Genomic DNA, 13,658 nt, shown 5'->3' with positions numbered 1-13,658 from the left:
TCCTGGCCAGATGGCCGTAGAACACTGATCCCATCTAAGCAATCAGACAGACACTTAGCTTAACTGGATAGCCCTCTGAACATGCCTCTGATCTTCAGCTCCACCCTCTCCCACCTCCATCCTAGCCCCGCCTTGATAATGGACAAAGGTGGACCACAGGAAAGGCTGAAAAGAATAAGGAAGCACAAGCCAAGTTTCTTTTCAGAAACTATTACTAATACAATATGAGGTGGGCTTAAGAAGCATGCAATCACTGTATCCTCTGAGCACCAGCAAAACACAGTCAAAGGACTAGGAGATTCTAATTAACTCCATGTTAACTCCTAATTCTAAGTCCTGGGAATCTAGAAAAAAAATCAGAAGAGGGGACAAAGACATATGTACAAAAATATTCATCGTCACAATTTATGACACTTAGAAATTAAAAACAATTTTCATGCCCAGCAGCAGGGAATAAATTCATATTTGTACCCATGTATTGTTGTCATTTAGTCACTAAGTCATACCTGATTCTTTTGCGACCCCATGGACTGTAGACCACCAGGCTCCTCTGTCCATGGGATTTCCCAGCCAAGTATACTGGAGTGGGTTGCCATTTCCTTCTCCAGGGGATCTTCCCGATTCTGGGATCAAGCTCACCTCTCCTGAATTGCAGGCAGATTCTTTATTGCTCAGTCACCATTGTACCCACATACTAGAATATTAAAAAACCATTAAAATGGCTGTTTTGAAGACTAACGTGTACATTATAGTTTTTAACTACATTAAAAAAAAAAAAAAAAACAGTGAAACAGCCAACATCTTTTGAGTGTACTGATATTTGCTAGGTTTCAGACAATGTGCCGATGATTTATAAATGCTACCTCATGTAATGCCCTCTGTCACCTTAAAATAAGGCTCTGTGTCATCTCCACTTTGAATTGGTAGGAGTAGTTTCAACTCCTTGGGAATAGTATAGTTCTGGGCAAATATAACAAGCCAGTGCAGTGAGCGTCTCTCTCAGAAAGTGCAGAGGATTGAGAGCTACTTATGAGAACTTGTCCTGAGACAAGAAGTCAGGTTCACAGACTTCCGCCCATTGAGAAAGGCTGGGCAGTAGCAGACAGGAGTAATTCAGCGGTTGCCCAGCCGGGCCTCCATTAGACTCAGTTCTGAGCTATGTGGAATCAGGATAACGCTTTGAAAGAGGGCTGGGTGAGTGAGTCCTTTCACTAAAGTCCTGCATACCATTAAGACAAAAGCAGCACTGACACGACCCCGACTAAACAAGTACGATCCTGGGGTCTGGGGAAGGTATTAATTTTTCCCTGAACAACAAAACATAAAGTAGTTTTGTCATCCTTTGAAAGGGATGCAGTCTGCTGCTCAACAGGAGACAGTACCTGGAGGGCGTGGCTGATCCCGGCGGCTCGGGAGTGGTGCCAAGGATCATGCCTGGAGAATTCGGGGAGTGAGGCGACAGGAGTTTCCTAAGCGCTCCCCTGAGGACTCAGAGATAATTGCTGGAACTGAAGTTCTGTGCAAGCAGGTAGCAGCACGAGGGTGCAAAGCTCGCATTATTAAGCATTCAAACCATAGACGGCTGATTCAGGTCAATGTATGACAAAACCCACTACAATATTGTAAAGTAATCAGCCTCCAAATAATAAAAATAAATGGGAAAACAAACAAACAAGCAAACCATAGATGGATGGACAGAGGGCAACAGTGGGAGTGTGCACTCGTATACATATATGACATTCTATACTCCTACACTGTATATATATTTATTATGGGTATTTCTGCAGTGTTGGAATAAAAGTAACATGATTTTCTTCTCTTTTCTGTATTTTCTAAATTTTCTGCAGTGATTACGTATTACTTTAAAAATAAAATATATCAAAATTTTACAAAGAAATACAATAGTATAAGCATTCCTTTTCCTATCCAACTGTTCTGCACATATTTGATCTTTTTCTAAATTATTTTTTATTAAAGTATAGTTGATGGATGCACATATTCAACTTTCCCATTAAACTTATAAACTTGATCCCACTTGAGAGGAAACACTGTCTGTGTCTCTGTATCACTCAAGTCTGTGCGATTACATATGCTGCATAGTCAAAACAGTTGATACTATCTTTGAATAATAATTATCAGTTTTTAACACATTTATTATTCAAAGTGAGAAATATAGGCTATTTCCCACTGGAATTTTGGTGAATTCTGTCTCAGAATATATTTTCCCACAGATTCAGTATTGCTCATGATGCTGAAATTCACTGACCAACCTATAAAAGAACAGGATAGCTTCAGTCCCAGGCTATAAAAACTAACCACCACGTGTACCTACATAGTGAAACTACCCTATTTCCAAGCACTTACTGGGGCTGCTATGAATTCGGAACTCCAAATAGCCAAAGCCATAATAGGAGGGGCAGAGGGTTTACTGCCAGTTCATGCAAAATCTGGACTTCTCTTTCCTTCCAATGACATGAAAAGGGCACAAACTTTGCAGTCAAACTTAACTTCGGCTCAAGTTAGGTCCTCCATTCCCTAGTGTGTCTGATGATGGGGAAGATACTTGGCCTCCCTGACCCTCATCTACAAAAAGAGAATTTGAACACCTATAGCATTCGCCTGCCAGTGCAGGAGATGTGGGTTCAATACCTGGTCTGGGAAGATCTCCAGGAAAATGAAATGGAATCCACTCTAGTATTCTGGCCTGGGAAATCCCATGGACAGAGGAGCCTGGTGGGCTACAGTCCATGGAGTCGCAGAGAATCAGACATGACTTAGTGACTGAACGACAACAAACAATACTTTGCAAGGTTTTTGTGAAGACCAAAGATTATACTATGTTAAAAGACAGAGTACAGTAACTGACATACTGGAGGCATGCAGTACATAATGGCAAAGATAATATGAGTAATTATATTAATTATTTCAGCAAATGATGGCAAAGATAATGAATAATTATAGTAATAACACGACTTGCAACGGTCTGTTTCAAATTACTGGTTGTTTCCAACCGTTGTCTCCCTTCTCCCTGATTCCCACAATAAATGGTACATTGTCACAACTTCTTACCTATCTACCCATTTACTCATTCAGTAAATAACGGATGAGCATTTTTATAATTTCCCTGAGGATTTTAGCTGTAGATTTAACAATAATAGAGAAGACAGAGGAGGTAGGAAGGCTCCCTCATAGGTACCCTTCTTCTCTTTCCTCACAAGCTTTGGGGATTCCAGGTGTCTTCATAGCCTGGCTCCTCCCAAGCCCTCAAGTCTCAATCCCCAGAATTTCTCTCCTCTCGCTCACCTATGCCTCAGACACAACTGTTGGGCTCTCCTCAATCCTGCTGGGTCAGCGGGCTTCTGCATGCACTTCCCCAGAGGCACCAGTGGAGGGCCGACCGAGCTTCCAGAGAAGACAGAAGCAGCTTATCTAGACAAGGAGAAACACTCACTGATCCAGGATAGGTAAGTGGGGGGAAAGGCTCCCACTACGAGAATGCAAGTCTGGGAATGAGATCTAGAGCAAAGGCATCGGCATCGTGTTACCTTTCCTTGACACTCCGGATATAAAGGCTGCCTTTTCTATAGCTGGGGACTCTGTGACATTTGGAAGCAAGGCGCAAAGCCTCCCATAATTTGTCACATACTCGTGATCTGCTTGCAGTGAATTTATCTCCTCTCCCCTCCCTCCCACCTCCACCTCCCCATCTCTCTACCTCTCAACCTGACTGCTATTTAAAAATTCCCCCAAAAAATAAAAATAAAAATAAAAATTCCTCTAATTCTATATATTCCTTTAGTTTTCAATATTTCAATTTACCTTTTGAAATCTTAGATCCTATTTTTAATCCTCAACACCAAATTGTTTCCGGCTCTTCATTTCAATGATATTGATCTTTTATTTTCATTACATCTATCCATCCTTTCATTTGAAGCACACTCTAATCTTAACTATCTTAAGTCTAACCCTCCTATCTTAAGTCTTAACCCTTCAACCCTGTATTTTTCTTCACTGTATTTTAAATTCTTTTCTCTTGAACCAGCATTCTCTTTCTATTTTTCTCTATCTTATTGCGCGACTTCATTTCTGCCTTCTCTTTATAATCATGCTGAATTTTGTCTTTTCCTTTCAGGAATCCCTTCATTTTTTTTTTTTTCTTTTCATGTCTATGTGAACTTATGCTTTGGCAATCAGTCAGAACTATATAGGAGAGAACCCCTACCACTTCCCAGAAAATAGAGGGCTTTGTCCAGCCTCGCTCTTAATTCCCAGTATGTATTTTTCCAGAATATTCTAAAAATCTCTACATTATCAGTCTCTATGTTATTACTTTCTCCATACAGGAAACACCATGAATTCACCAGAACAGGGATGCTTCCTAGTATTTCACACTTTTTACTATCTAGCCTTTACACGAAGAGTTTCAAGCTTTAAAAATTGTAACCAGCATTATAGCCCTTTGACGAGGGCACGCTAACAGCTACATGTTGGCTGTTAAGCACACGTGCTCTGAGCCAAATAACCTGGGTACAAATTCCAGCTCAGCAACTTATTTACCTACTGCATGATCTCATACCAGTTCTTCTTGCCTTCTTAGCCTCAATTCCCTCACAATTAAAATGGGGTAACGACATTACCTCCTAAATCTGTGGTCAGGATTTGGTGAGATAACATACATAAAGGATGCCTATTTGTACCAGAAAACTTCCTCAAGGGGAAGCAAATCTTGAACTCTAAAAGTAAAGTATTATATGTTCACATTAGCCTGGGCTAAAAAAATGGTTAACAAAGTGTTACAATGATCATTGGATGCTTACCGAAAAGGTTTAAAGACTAGATTGTGATCAGTTCATTTTGGGAGCTAAGAAAGGACTTCAAGTGTCAGTTGGTTTATGAATTTTAAATACTATGATAGAACAAGTGACAACCCTGTGCTTGCCGACCACGATAACATGCTTATTCTCAAGGCAACAAAACCTTGGCCTCGCTTGGAAAGACGATATTCTCGGACTAGTAATATTTAGACCCTGCAAGAGCAAGTCTTAGAGTAAATAACTCAATTAGAAATAAGCTAGCACTTCTGTTGATCTTGAGGAAGAAAGAACTATGAGGACCAGTCTCCCTTCTCCTGAGGACAAGATGCGGGGTGCGTGAGGAGGGTAGGAAGGGAGGGTGGGCTTTAAAGGGGAACCTGCCCAATGTCAGGAGGTGGAGTGATTTCAATTAATTGTGTCTTTGTCATTGCTGTTGCTGTGTGTACAAAAAGACCCTTACTTTTGCTTTTCAGTCTGTAATTACTCCTCTTGAGCTTTGCACAAGTCTTCTTTAAGGTTGATGACTTGGTCACAGGATAATGGTGGAGAAATGTAAGTTCCATCGACTTGCAGGTCATCAAAACAAGGCTTTCTGAAGGCATACGCGTCATCACAGCAGTGACCCACAGCAGCATTGATGGGCTCCGTCTCGTGCCTTCTGCATAAAGCTCCAAGAATTAACTTTGCCTGCCCCAGAAAAGAATTAAAATAAGAGCCATAAGTTTTGTGGTCGTTAGGATTATTTTTTTTTATCCATAGAAAACTATTCTCAAATTCTACTTTTTGCTAAACTCAGCCTGAATGTTATCATCTGGGAAAGAGCAAGAGTGTCAGGTGAAGCCTAGTTCTCAGCCTTGACCTGCACCTTCCTATTATCCTCAAAGTGAGTTCCCTTGAACCCCACTTCTCAAATTCCTTCCCAGCCCAGTTTACAGACAAGTGTTGGCTTGAGGCAGGAGTTCTTTATGCTGTATCAAGTTAAAATCAAGCCTCTGGTCAACACAACTGCTAATTTGATCCAGATATAAGACTGATGATTGGATTTCTTACTTAAAAAGCTCAAATCCAATGTGTTTCTATGTTTCATAACTGGGCATTGGTAATCACCATCAAACCACCATCAAAGGTATATGGCAAATCCTGTATAAACATTTGTTGAATTATTGGAAAAAATGAATAAATGAATGGTGAAAGGAATCCCTGAATCTTCTTTCGGTTACCTCTTTCATTTTCTTGTCTCCTTCTAGAACAGTCACCTTGCCTTGCTCCCATTGTGGTGTCTGATACTTACTCTAATGCTGGCTGCAAGCCTGCTCTAGGCCCCTCTGAGTATGACCACACAAATGCCCTGTCACTTATGTATGTGGGGATGAAGTGGCTGAAACCATGGAGTACCAGCGTTCAGTTTACGAGTTTATCCATTTTCACAGTAACCAAAAAGATCACCTAAAAGCAAGGTTTTAGGGATATAAACCACGAGTTCCCTAAGGAAGGCATGATTGTTAATAAAAATTTAAAATAAAAGGAAGACAGAGCTGGATAATAAAAATTTTAAATCTGCAACCAAAACAATTATATTTTATCAGAAAAAATACTCACACATCTGGTGCTGGAAGTGTTGTGAGTAGGATAATCGTGTGAGAGTAAAGGAGATACACAGAGGAAAACTGGCTATTTTTTTTACTACATTTTTTATTAGGATGAGTTAGTCTGAAATCAGCAAAATCACTTTTGTTGACTTGAAAATCCAAGGAATAGATCTTGAGATATGATCCAGGCAAAGGTCTGATGAATCTGACATCCCCAGTTTTTGCAAAGTGAGGGTCTTACCCTTGCTGTCAATCAAAGACTATTGGCATGAACAGACCAGAAAGAAATTCTCCCAAGGACAGAATTATTAGGGTCCAGTGACAACTCACAGATGGGTCCGCCGACCTGAGATTGATGCTGGGGCCTGGAGTTGAGAACTTCCCACGACAGGCAAACGTGCAGTCAAGGGTGTGCTTACCGAGTCCTCCATGCAGACAAACTGGGGCTCTTGATCCAGTGGGCAGCACTTGCTGGCAGCAGCTGCCATGTTCTTCGTGAGAACAATCAACTCCTGAGCAGACAGCTGTGGGGCTTTCTTCGTATAAAGGACTATGAGCCTGAAAGTATAACGTTTTCTTATTCCTGGAGATGACTCTGTGCCTCAAATGAAGAATTCTACAAAGTGTTTGTCATCATCTGATATTTATCTGGGATGAGCAAGTTATTAAACTGGGCTTAAGTCTATTCTTTTAGATCCTATTTCAGTGGTCCAATAGCTTCTTCAGTAGTCCTAGAATTCTCTTTCCACATCACACATTGCTCCATGCTGATCCAGTTTTTTCTACATAGGATCAAGGATGCTATGATAGCTAATGTGGGTGACTGCAAAATCAGACTCAGAGTAAACAGCTCCTGAAATAAATATATGCACAGGTCTTTAAGGCATGTATTGGTTGTTTGCGATGTGTAGGAACAGAAGCTACAGCAGCGATCAGGAAACATTTCCTGCTCTCCTGGGCTCATGCCCTAGTTGGGAAGATAAAAGAGTACACTCGGGGTGGTGAGAGGAACACAGAATGCTAGGTGTACATAGAATGGCATCTAATTCCACCCCAGGGAGGTCAGGTAGGCCTACCAGAGGAAATGACATGTGAGCTGAGATCCTGACAATAACTAAAAATGACCCAGGTGAAGGGGAGTGAAAGTAAGGGTGGAGCATTTAGAAAGTCACTGAGTGAGGTTTTGTTTTTCTTAATTGGGGGGATTGGAAATTGAAAAGAGGGGAAAATGGAGAACAGTGTGGAGATTTCTTAAAAAACTGGAAATAGAACTGCCATGTGACCCAGCAATCCCACTTCTGGGCATACACACTGAGGAAACCAGATCTGAAAGAGACACGTGCACCCCAATGTTCATCGCAGCACTGTTTATAATAGCCAGGACATGGAAGCAACCTAGATGCCCATCAGCAGATGAATGGATAAGGAAGCTGTGGTACATATACACCATGGAATATTACTCAGCCGTTAAAAAGAATTCATTTGAATCAGTTCTAATGAGATGGATGAAACTGGAACCCATTATACAGAGTGAAGTAAGCCAGAAAGATAAAGAACTTACAGCATACTAACACATATATATGGAATTTAGAAAGATGGTAACGATAACCATGTATGCAAAACAGAAAAAGAGACACAGAAGTACAGAACAGACTTTTGAACTCTGTGGGAGAAGGTGAGGGTGGGATGTTTCGAAAGAACAGCTTGTACATTATCTATGGGGAAACAGATCACCAGCCCAGGTGGGATGCATGAGACAAGTGCTCGGGCCTGGTGCACTGGGAAGACCCAGAGGAATCGGGTGGAGAGGGAGGTGGGAGGGGGGATCGGGATGGGGAATGCGTGTAAATCTATGGCTGATTCATATCAATGTATGACAAAACCCACTGAAATGTTGTGAAGTAATTAGCCTCCAACTAATTAAAAAAAAAAAGAGAGAAAAAGAAAAAAAAGAAAGAGAAAAGAAAAAAAAAAAGCATAAGGAGTCCAAAGAGAGATTCTAACCATATAAAGAAAATGAAACAAAAAAAAAGAAGCAGCTTTACAATGCTTTTAAGATCGTTACGGTCGCTCTATAAAGAATCAACTGGAGGTGGCAAGAGGCAGAGTCGGGGAAGGAAAAGCCATGTCAGTCATTCAAGTGAGAGAGGCTGGTGGCCTGGACTAGGAGAGTGGTGGTGGGAACTGAGGAATACAGGGGAAAATTTGAATGAGAAAGACTACAGCACCGGACAACAGAATATCAGAATCATTTATTGCATTTATATTATAATGGAGTTAGGGAAATAATGTAGCTGCTTCTTAAAGTATGACCCCTGGATTGGCAGGATCAGTACCCCTGGGTACTTGTTAGAAACATTAATACATATTCTCATGCACCATCCCAGATTTACTGACTCAGAAACTCTAGAGGAGAGCTGTGTTTCAACAAATCCTCCAAGTGGTCTTTTTTTTTTTTTCCCCAGGTAGTTTTGATGCACTCTGAAGTATGAGAGCCATGGGTCTAATCCTTAAATTAGACATTAACAAACACAACAGTTAAAAGAAAATAAAAATAAATATTCTGTCTGAAATGAGAATAGTTTCTCTGGTTCCATTATTCCAGTCATTTAAGTTCAGTATTATGAACACTATATCAAACCGAATTTTTCCCCAGCACTCTGCTTCTAAGTAGACTATACTAGTAACATCTTAAACATTACTGAAAATTGGCCTTTTTTTTTTTTTTTATATCTTAATCTTTAACATGGGCTTCCCAAGTGTCTCAGTGGGTAAAGAATCTGCCTGCAATGCAGGAGACCCAGACAGACTTGGGTTCAATGTCTGGGTTGGGAAGATTCCCTGGAGAAGAACATAGCAAACAATTCCAGTATTCTTGCCTGGAAAATCCCATGAAAAGAGGAGCCTGGTGGGCTACGGTTCGTAGGGTCACAAAGAGTTGGACACAATTGAAGTGACGGAGCACACATGCACACAATCTTTGACATAAATGGGATTTGCCAGGCTCTCTGCACACAGAGTTTTTTTGTGCACTCCCTGACTAATAACTAAGGTATCCATTTATTTCCACCTCTTGATGGTGAAAATACTGTAGTGCTATGGTGACCTGACTTGAAACTGACAAAGCAACCCTATATCAGATCTCTGTTGCAGCCCTGACTCCAAATTGCAGGCAAAGCCCCAAGCTAAATGTACAGGTGAAAGGTAGAGGCTCCTATGAGATTGCAGAAGGGGGTCAGGGCTGCTGGCTCCCTAACCTCTGGGCATTGATTAGAATCTGGAAACTGGACCAAAAAGCAAAGCAAAAGCACACAAAGTTATGTAGTCAAGTATCTTATCAAGATAAGGATAGCTGGGTTAATTTGGAACTGATTTTTTCCCTGGCCTCTGAGGTTTTAAGGTTGAATATAGACTCTTAGCAACTCTTAGCAGCAAAAGTTAACAAAAACGACATAGTCTGGACAACATCTTAGAAGCATACCTGTCGTGAAAGTTACTATCTCCTAATTTCTCACGTACATCACACTGATTTTTCACACGCTCATGGCTTTTCACGAACCACTCTTTGAAACATCCCTTCCTGAAAAATAAAGATAATCAGTGTTTGCCTGTTGTTGCGACAATATATCTTGAGGTTAGATTGCAAAATCATCTTCTGTAATAGTTTAATGTAACTGTTTTACTAAACCCAGGGTTTTATTTACTCAGTGAGTTTGGAAATGTTGAAAAAACACATTTGCTATAACAGGAATGGCCATGTACTTTGTGGAGGAAAAAAGTGGGACAACCAGACTGATATTTAGTTTCCTCTGATATGAACTCATTTGTGGGTTTAAATGGCATATTTTACAAGTATGAAGCTAGTCATTCATCAAGCCAGAAAGAGGTCCTTAAAAGTAATTTATAGATCAAAGTTCAATTGATCAGAATATGCGTGTATATATTGCTTATTTTTAATAACACAGCATTTTTATATAAACAGTACAGATATGGGGATATGGGTGTAGATATAAAAATATAGATACATATTAAGAAGTAAGGTTTAATAAAAACACGTACCAGATGTGAAGCATTCCACAAATACACATTGAAGGAAATCACATGGAATTCTCAGAGCTAAATACAAATTGAAAAAGTTCTTGAACAGTGCAAATAAAATCCCAGTGGGAAGATACAACTGACCTTGCAGACTTAGCCCTTCGCTAGGAACACTGGTTATCATCTTAAGTAATCAGACCCAGTCCACCTGATTCTAATAAGCAGTGTTCAATAGTAAAAATTTTACCCAATTTGCAAACTGTTTGTCTGGATTCAACCCTTCTTGCCTGAGTGGCACTGGACTAGTCACCTGAACCTCTGAAACCCAATACTTTCATCTATAAAATGTAGCTAGTAATTCTGCCATTACCTATCTTACCAAGCTGCCCTGAGAATAAAATAGGACCCTGGTTGTAAAGCTACTTTGTAAACTCTAAACACCCATTATTATCATAATAAGGGTGATTGTGAAATCTACAGGTGATGCATTGAAAGGGTGTTAACCAGATCTTCTAGGATCCAATGCCTGATGATCTGAGGTGGAGCTGATGTAATAATAACAGAAATAAAGTGCACAATAAATGTAATGTGCTTGAATCATCCTAACCATCTCCCCCCACCTCCCCACCACCCCGGTTCATAGAAAAATTGTCTTCCATGAAATGGGTCCCTGGTGCCAAAAAGGTTGGGGACCGCTGTTAACCTACAGAAGACTAAATCACCTTCATTTAGCTTTCTCTCCAGGAACAGGAAGATGCCAGATGTACCTGCTTGGACTCAGAACAAGAAATGCCTTCGCCCTCTATCCCCATCTCTCTGTCAATGCACAAGCCACTCATTAGCATAACAAAAGCCAGACCCTCCTGGCTCCTGGTAACCCGTGGATGATAGATCACCTGGTCAGAGATTTGTAAGGTCACCTGATTTTTCATGTCAACTGCACAACAGGAGCCGCTGCCTGCAAACAGTATGATTTCTGGCTTGAAATAGGGACAGTGTCCAGGCCTGCTTGGTGGAAATGTTCAACCTTCCCTCACCCTAACAGGCTATGCTTTCATGCTACCTGCTACCAGGCCAAGCAAACTTAAAAGAGAAAATTGTACAGAGAATGTTTCATAAAACACAGAATTTATAAGGCAGTGACTCATGCAGAGAGTTGCTGCTGTGTAATGATGTGACCTTTGGTTTAGACAGAAATCATAGTTTTTGTGTAATGCTTGCAATCAGAACATGCATAATTATCTAATAAAAGCATGGTACTACTAACAGCACTGGACTTTTCTCTATTTGTAATCACACCACAAATATGAGAAATAGGTTTTTAGAAAAGGAATTTACCCCATGGCTATAGCATTCCAGAGGATTTTCTAATTTACAGCATCTTCCCAATAAATTTTGATATACTGCATCCACTCTTAAAATGACTGAAACTGCCAACTCTGGGTGTCTTCTTGTGTATTCATAAAGAAACCTGTTTCCACATGAAGCAAATTAGAGAGTAAACAGTTAAGTTTCTGAAGTCATATTTTTCTTTCAAAAGCCATCTATGCGATTTATTCAATATTCTAACTGACTTTAAGGTATTTGAAAATCTTTGGTGACTGGCAGGGAGGTTTTTCTGGCTATGTTTTGAGATAAGGAAACCAAATCAATAAAATTACATGATTTTTCCAAAGTCACACAACAGTGAGTGGCAGACTCAAACTTGAACCTAAAATATTCTGATAAACTTTAGTTCTTGGCTCAGGGTCTCTCCTTACTGTTGCTAGAAATTCATTTCAAGTGTGTAGATGAGAACATTTTTCCTAATGACCTTTGAGGCTAGATTTTATAAATATTACACTTTTTATAAGTATTAAATCACCATCTTCCCCTTGTTCATAATCTATACATTCTTCTGGGTTACAAGAAAGAGAAATTTTCACTCTAAAATACTTCTAAAAGAATCATAGAATTGCAGGAGGGATTTTTGAAGTGCGTTAAGGAGGGACCTTACCTAACTGCCTCAGTTTACAGTTGGAACATAAAAGCCTGGGGAAGTTAAATGGCTTGAACTGCGTTTCAAAGCAGATACATGACTGAATTAGACTGGAACTCAGGTCTCCCAACTCACAGACTAATGTGATTTCCACTAAGTTGTGCCTATCCACTTTTTCAGGACGAAATGCAAGTCTAGGGAAAGTGAGTTCAGATAGTGACATTTACTTTTATAAGCCAATGTCAAATGTAGTTGCAGAAATATCACTAAAGTCACTCAACAGAAAACTTTGAAGAAAACTCAAATTTTTATGCTTTGTTAGAATTTAGTTGCTCCAAATAATACTTTACACAGTGACTTTAGAAATATTTCAATGACAAAGTAATACTATCTTAATATTTCATCTTGAAATCAGTTTGCTTTATGACCCAAATAAATAGTACTTCTGCATGGGCACCAGAGATGTTAGTACTCCATCTCTTTTATCTTGAAATGCTATGCAATAGCTTTGATAGTAGATATTAAAATAATCAGAAGAGCTGGCCATACTAATCTGAGGCCCTTACTTAAACATGACTCTAAGTCTCTCAGAGCAAAGCTTGCACACGCTTAACACTCACTTCATTTTTAAAAATTCCTATATTGGTTGTCAACATTTAGAACTCAAGAGACCTTCAACTCCCCTCCAAAAAGTTGATCCAACCACCCAAAGCCTACATTCCCACATGGCCACAAGCAGTTAGAGCCAAATAGTAGCTGCCACCTTGGACTACACAGAACATATCCTCTTGACCATTTAACCATTGACTGATATCATTGACTAGCCTCTGCCATCATTCAAGTTTGCAACTTCTACCAAAGAATCCATAAATACAATATCCCTTTATTAAGGTTTTAAAAAAAGCCTTATTACTCTTGTAGGAAGAAATCTTGCTTGTCAGTGAATTGTTTGCATACAGACTGATCTTCTGTAAACCTGCGAAGGGGCAGGGGTGAGAGATCAGGTTTGTCATCGTTTTCCGAGTTGATAATGCATTCTCCTCGGAATGGTTCTGGCAGTTCACAGCATGGAGAGAATTTGCTAGATAGAATAGCCTGTTTAGAGCAGATGTAGTTCATAAGCTGACTCTATAAAACAGAAAGGGAAGCAGTTATTCTTGATGACTTCATTCTGAACATATTTATTTTTATTGAGAAAAGCAGAGAAAAACTTGGCCTCATGTTGCTTTTTTCTTGCAA

The 13,658-nt window shown here is 39.9% G+C and overlaps 1 protein-coding gene across 1 annotated transcript in view; it reads right to left on the bottom strand.

Annotated features, from left to right (window-relative positions):
* Nucleotides 1–13,658, bottom strand: part of LOC122428383 (alpha-fetoprotein-like) — a 47,404-nt gene that overhangs the window by 10,872 nt on the left and 22,874 nt on the right. The window contains 6 exon segments of the mRNA XM_043448365.1: nt 5,275–5,501; nt 6,823–6,961; nt 9,885–9,952; nt 9,954–9,983; nt 11,780–11,912; nt 13,333–13,395. Of these exon segments, the coding sequence (XP_043304300.1) occupies nt 5,275–5,501; nt 6,823–6,961; nt 9,885–9,952; nt 9,954–9,983; nt 11,780–11,912; nt 13,333–13,395 (660 nt within the window).

This window comes from Cervus canadensis, chromosome 26, assembly GCF_019320065.1.
Source record: "Cervus canadensis isolate Bull #8, Minnesota chromosome 26, ASM1932006v1, whole genome shotgun sequence".
In the NCBI taxonomy this organism is placed as follows: Eukaryota; Metazoa; Chordata; class Mammalia; order Artiodactyla; family Cervidae; genus Cervus; species Cervus canadensis.
This window is presented reverse-complemented; position numbering and strand designations above follow the sequence as displayed.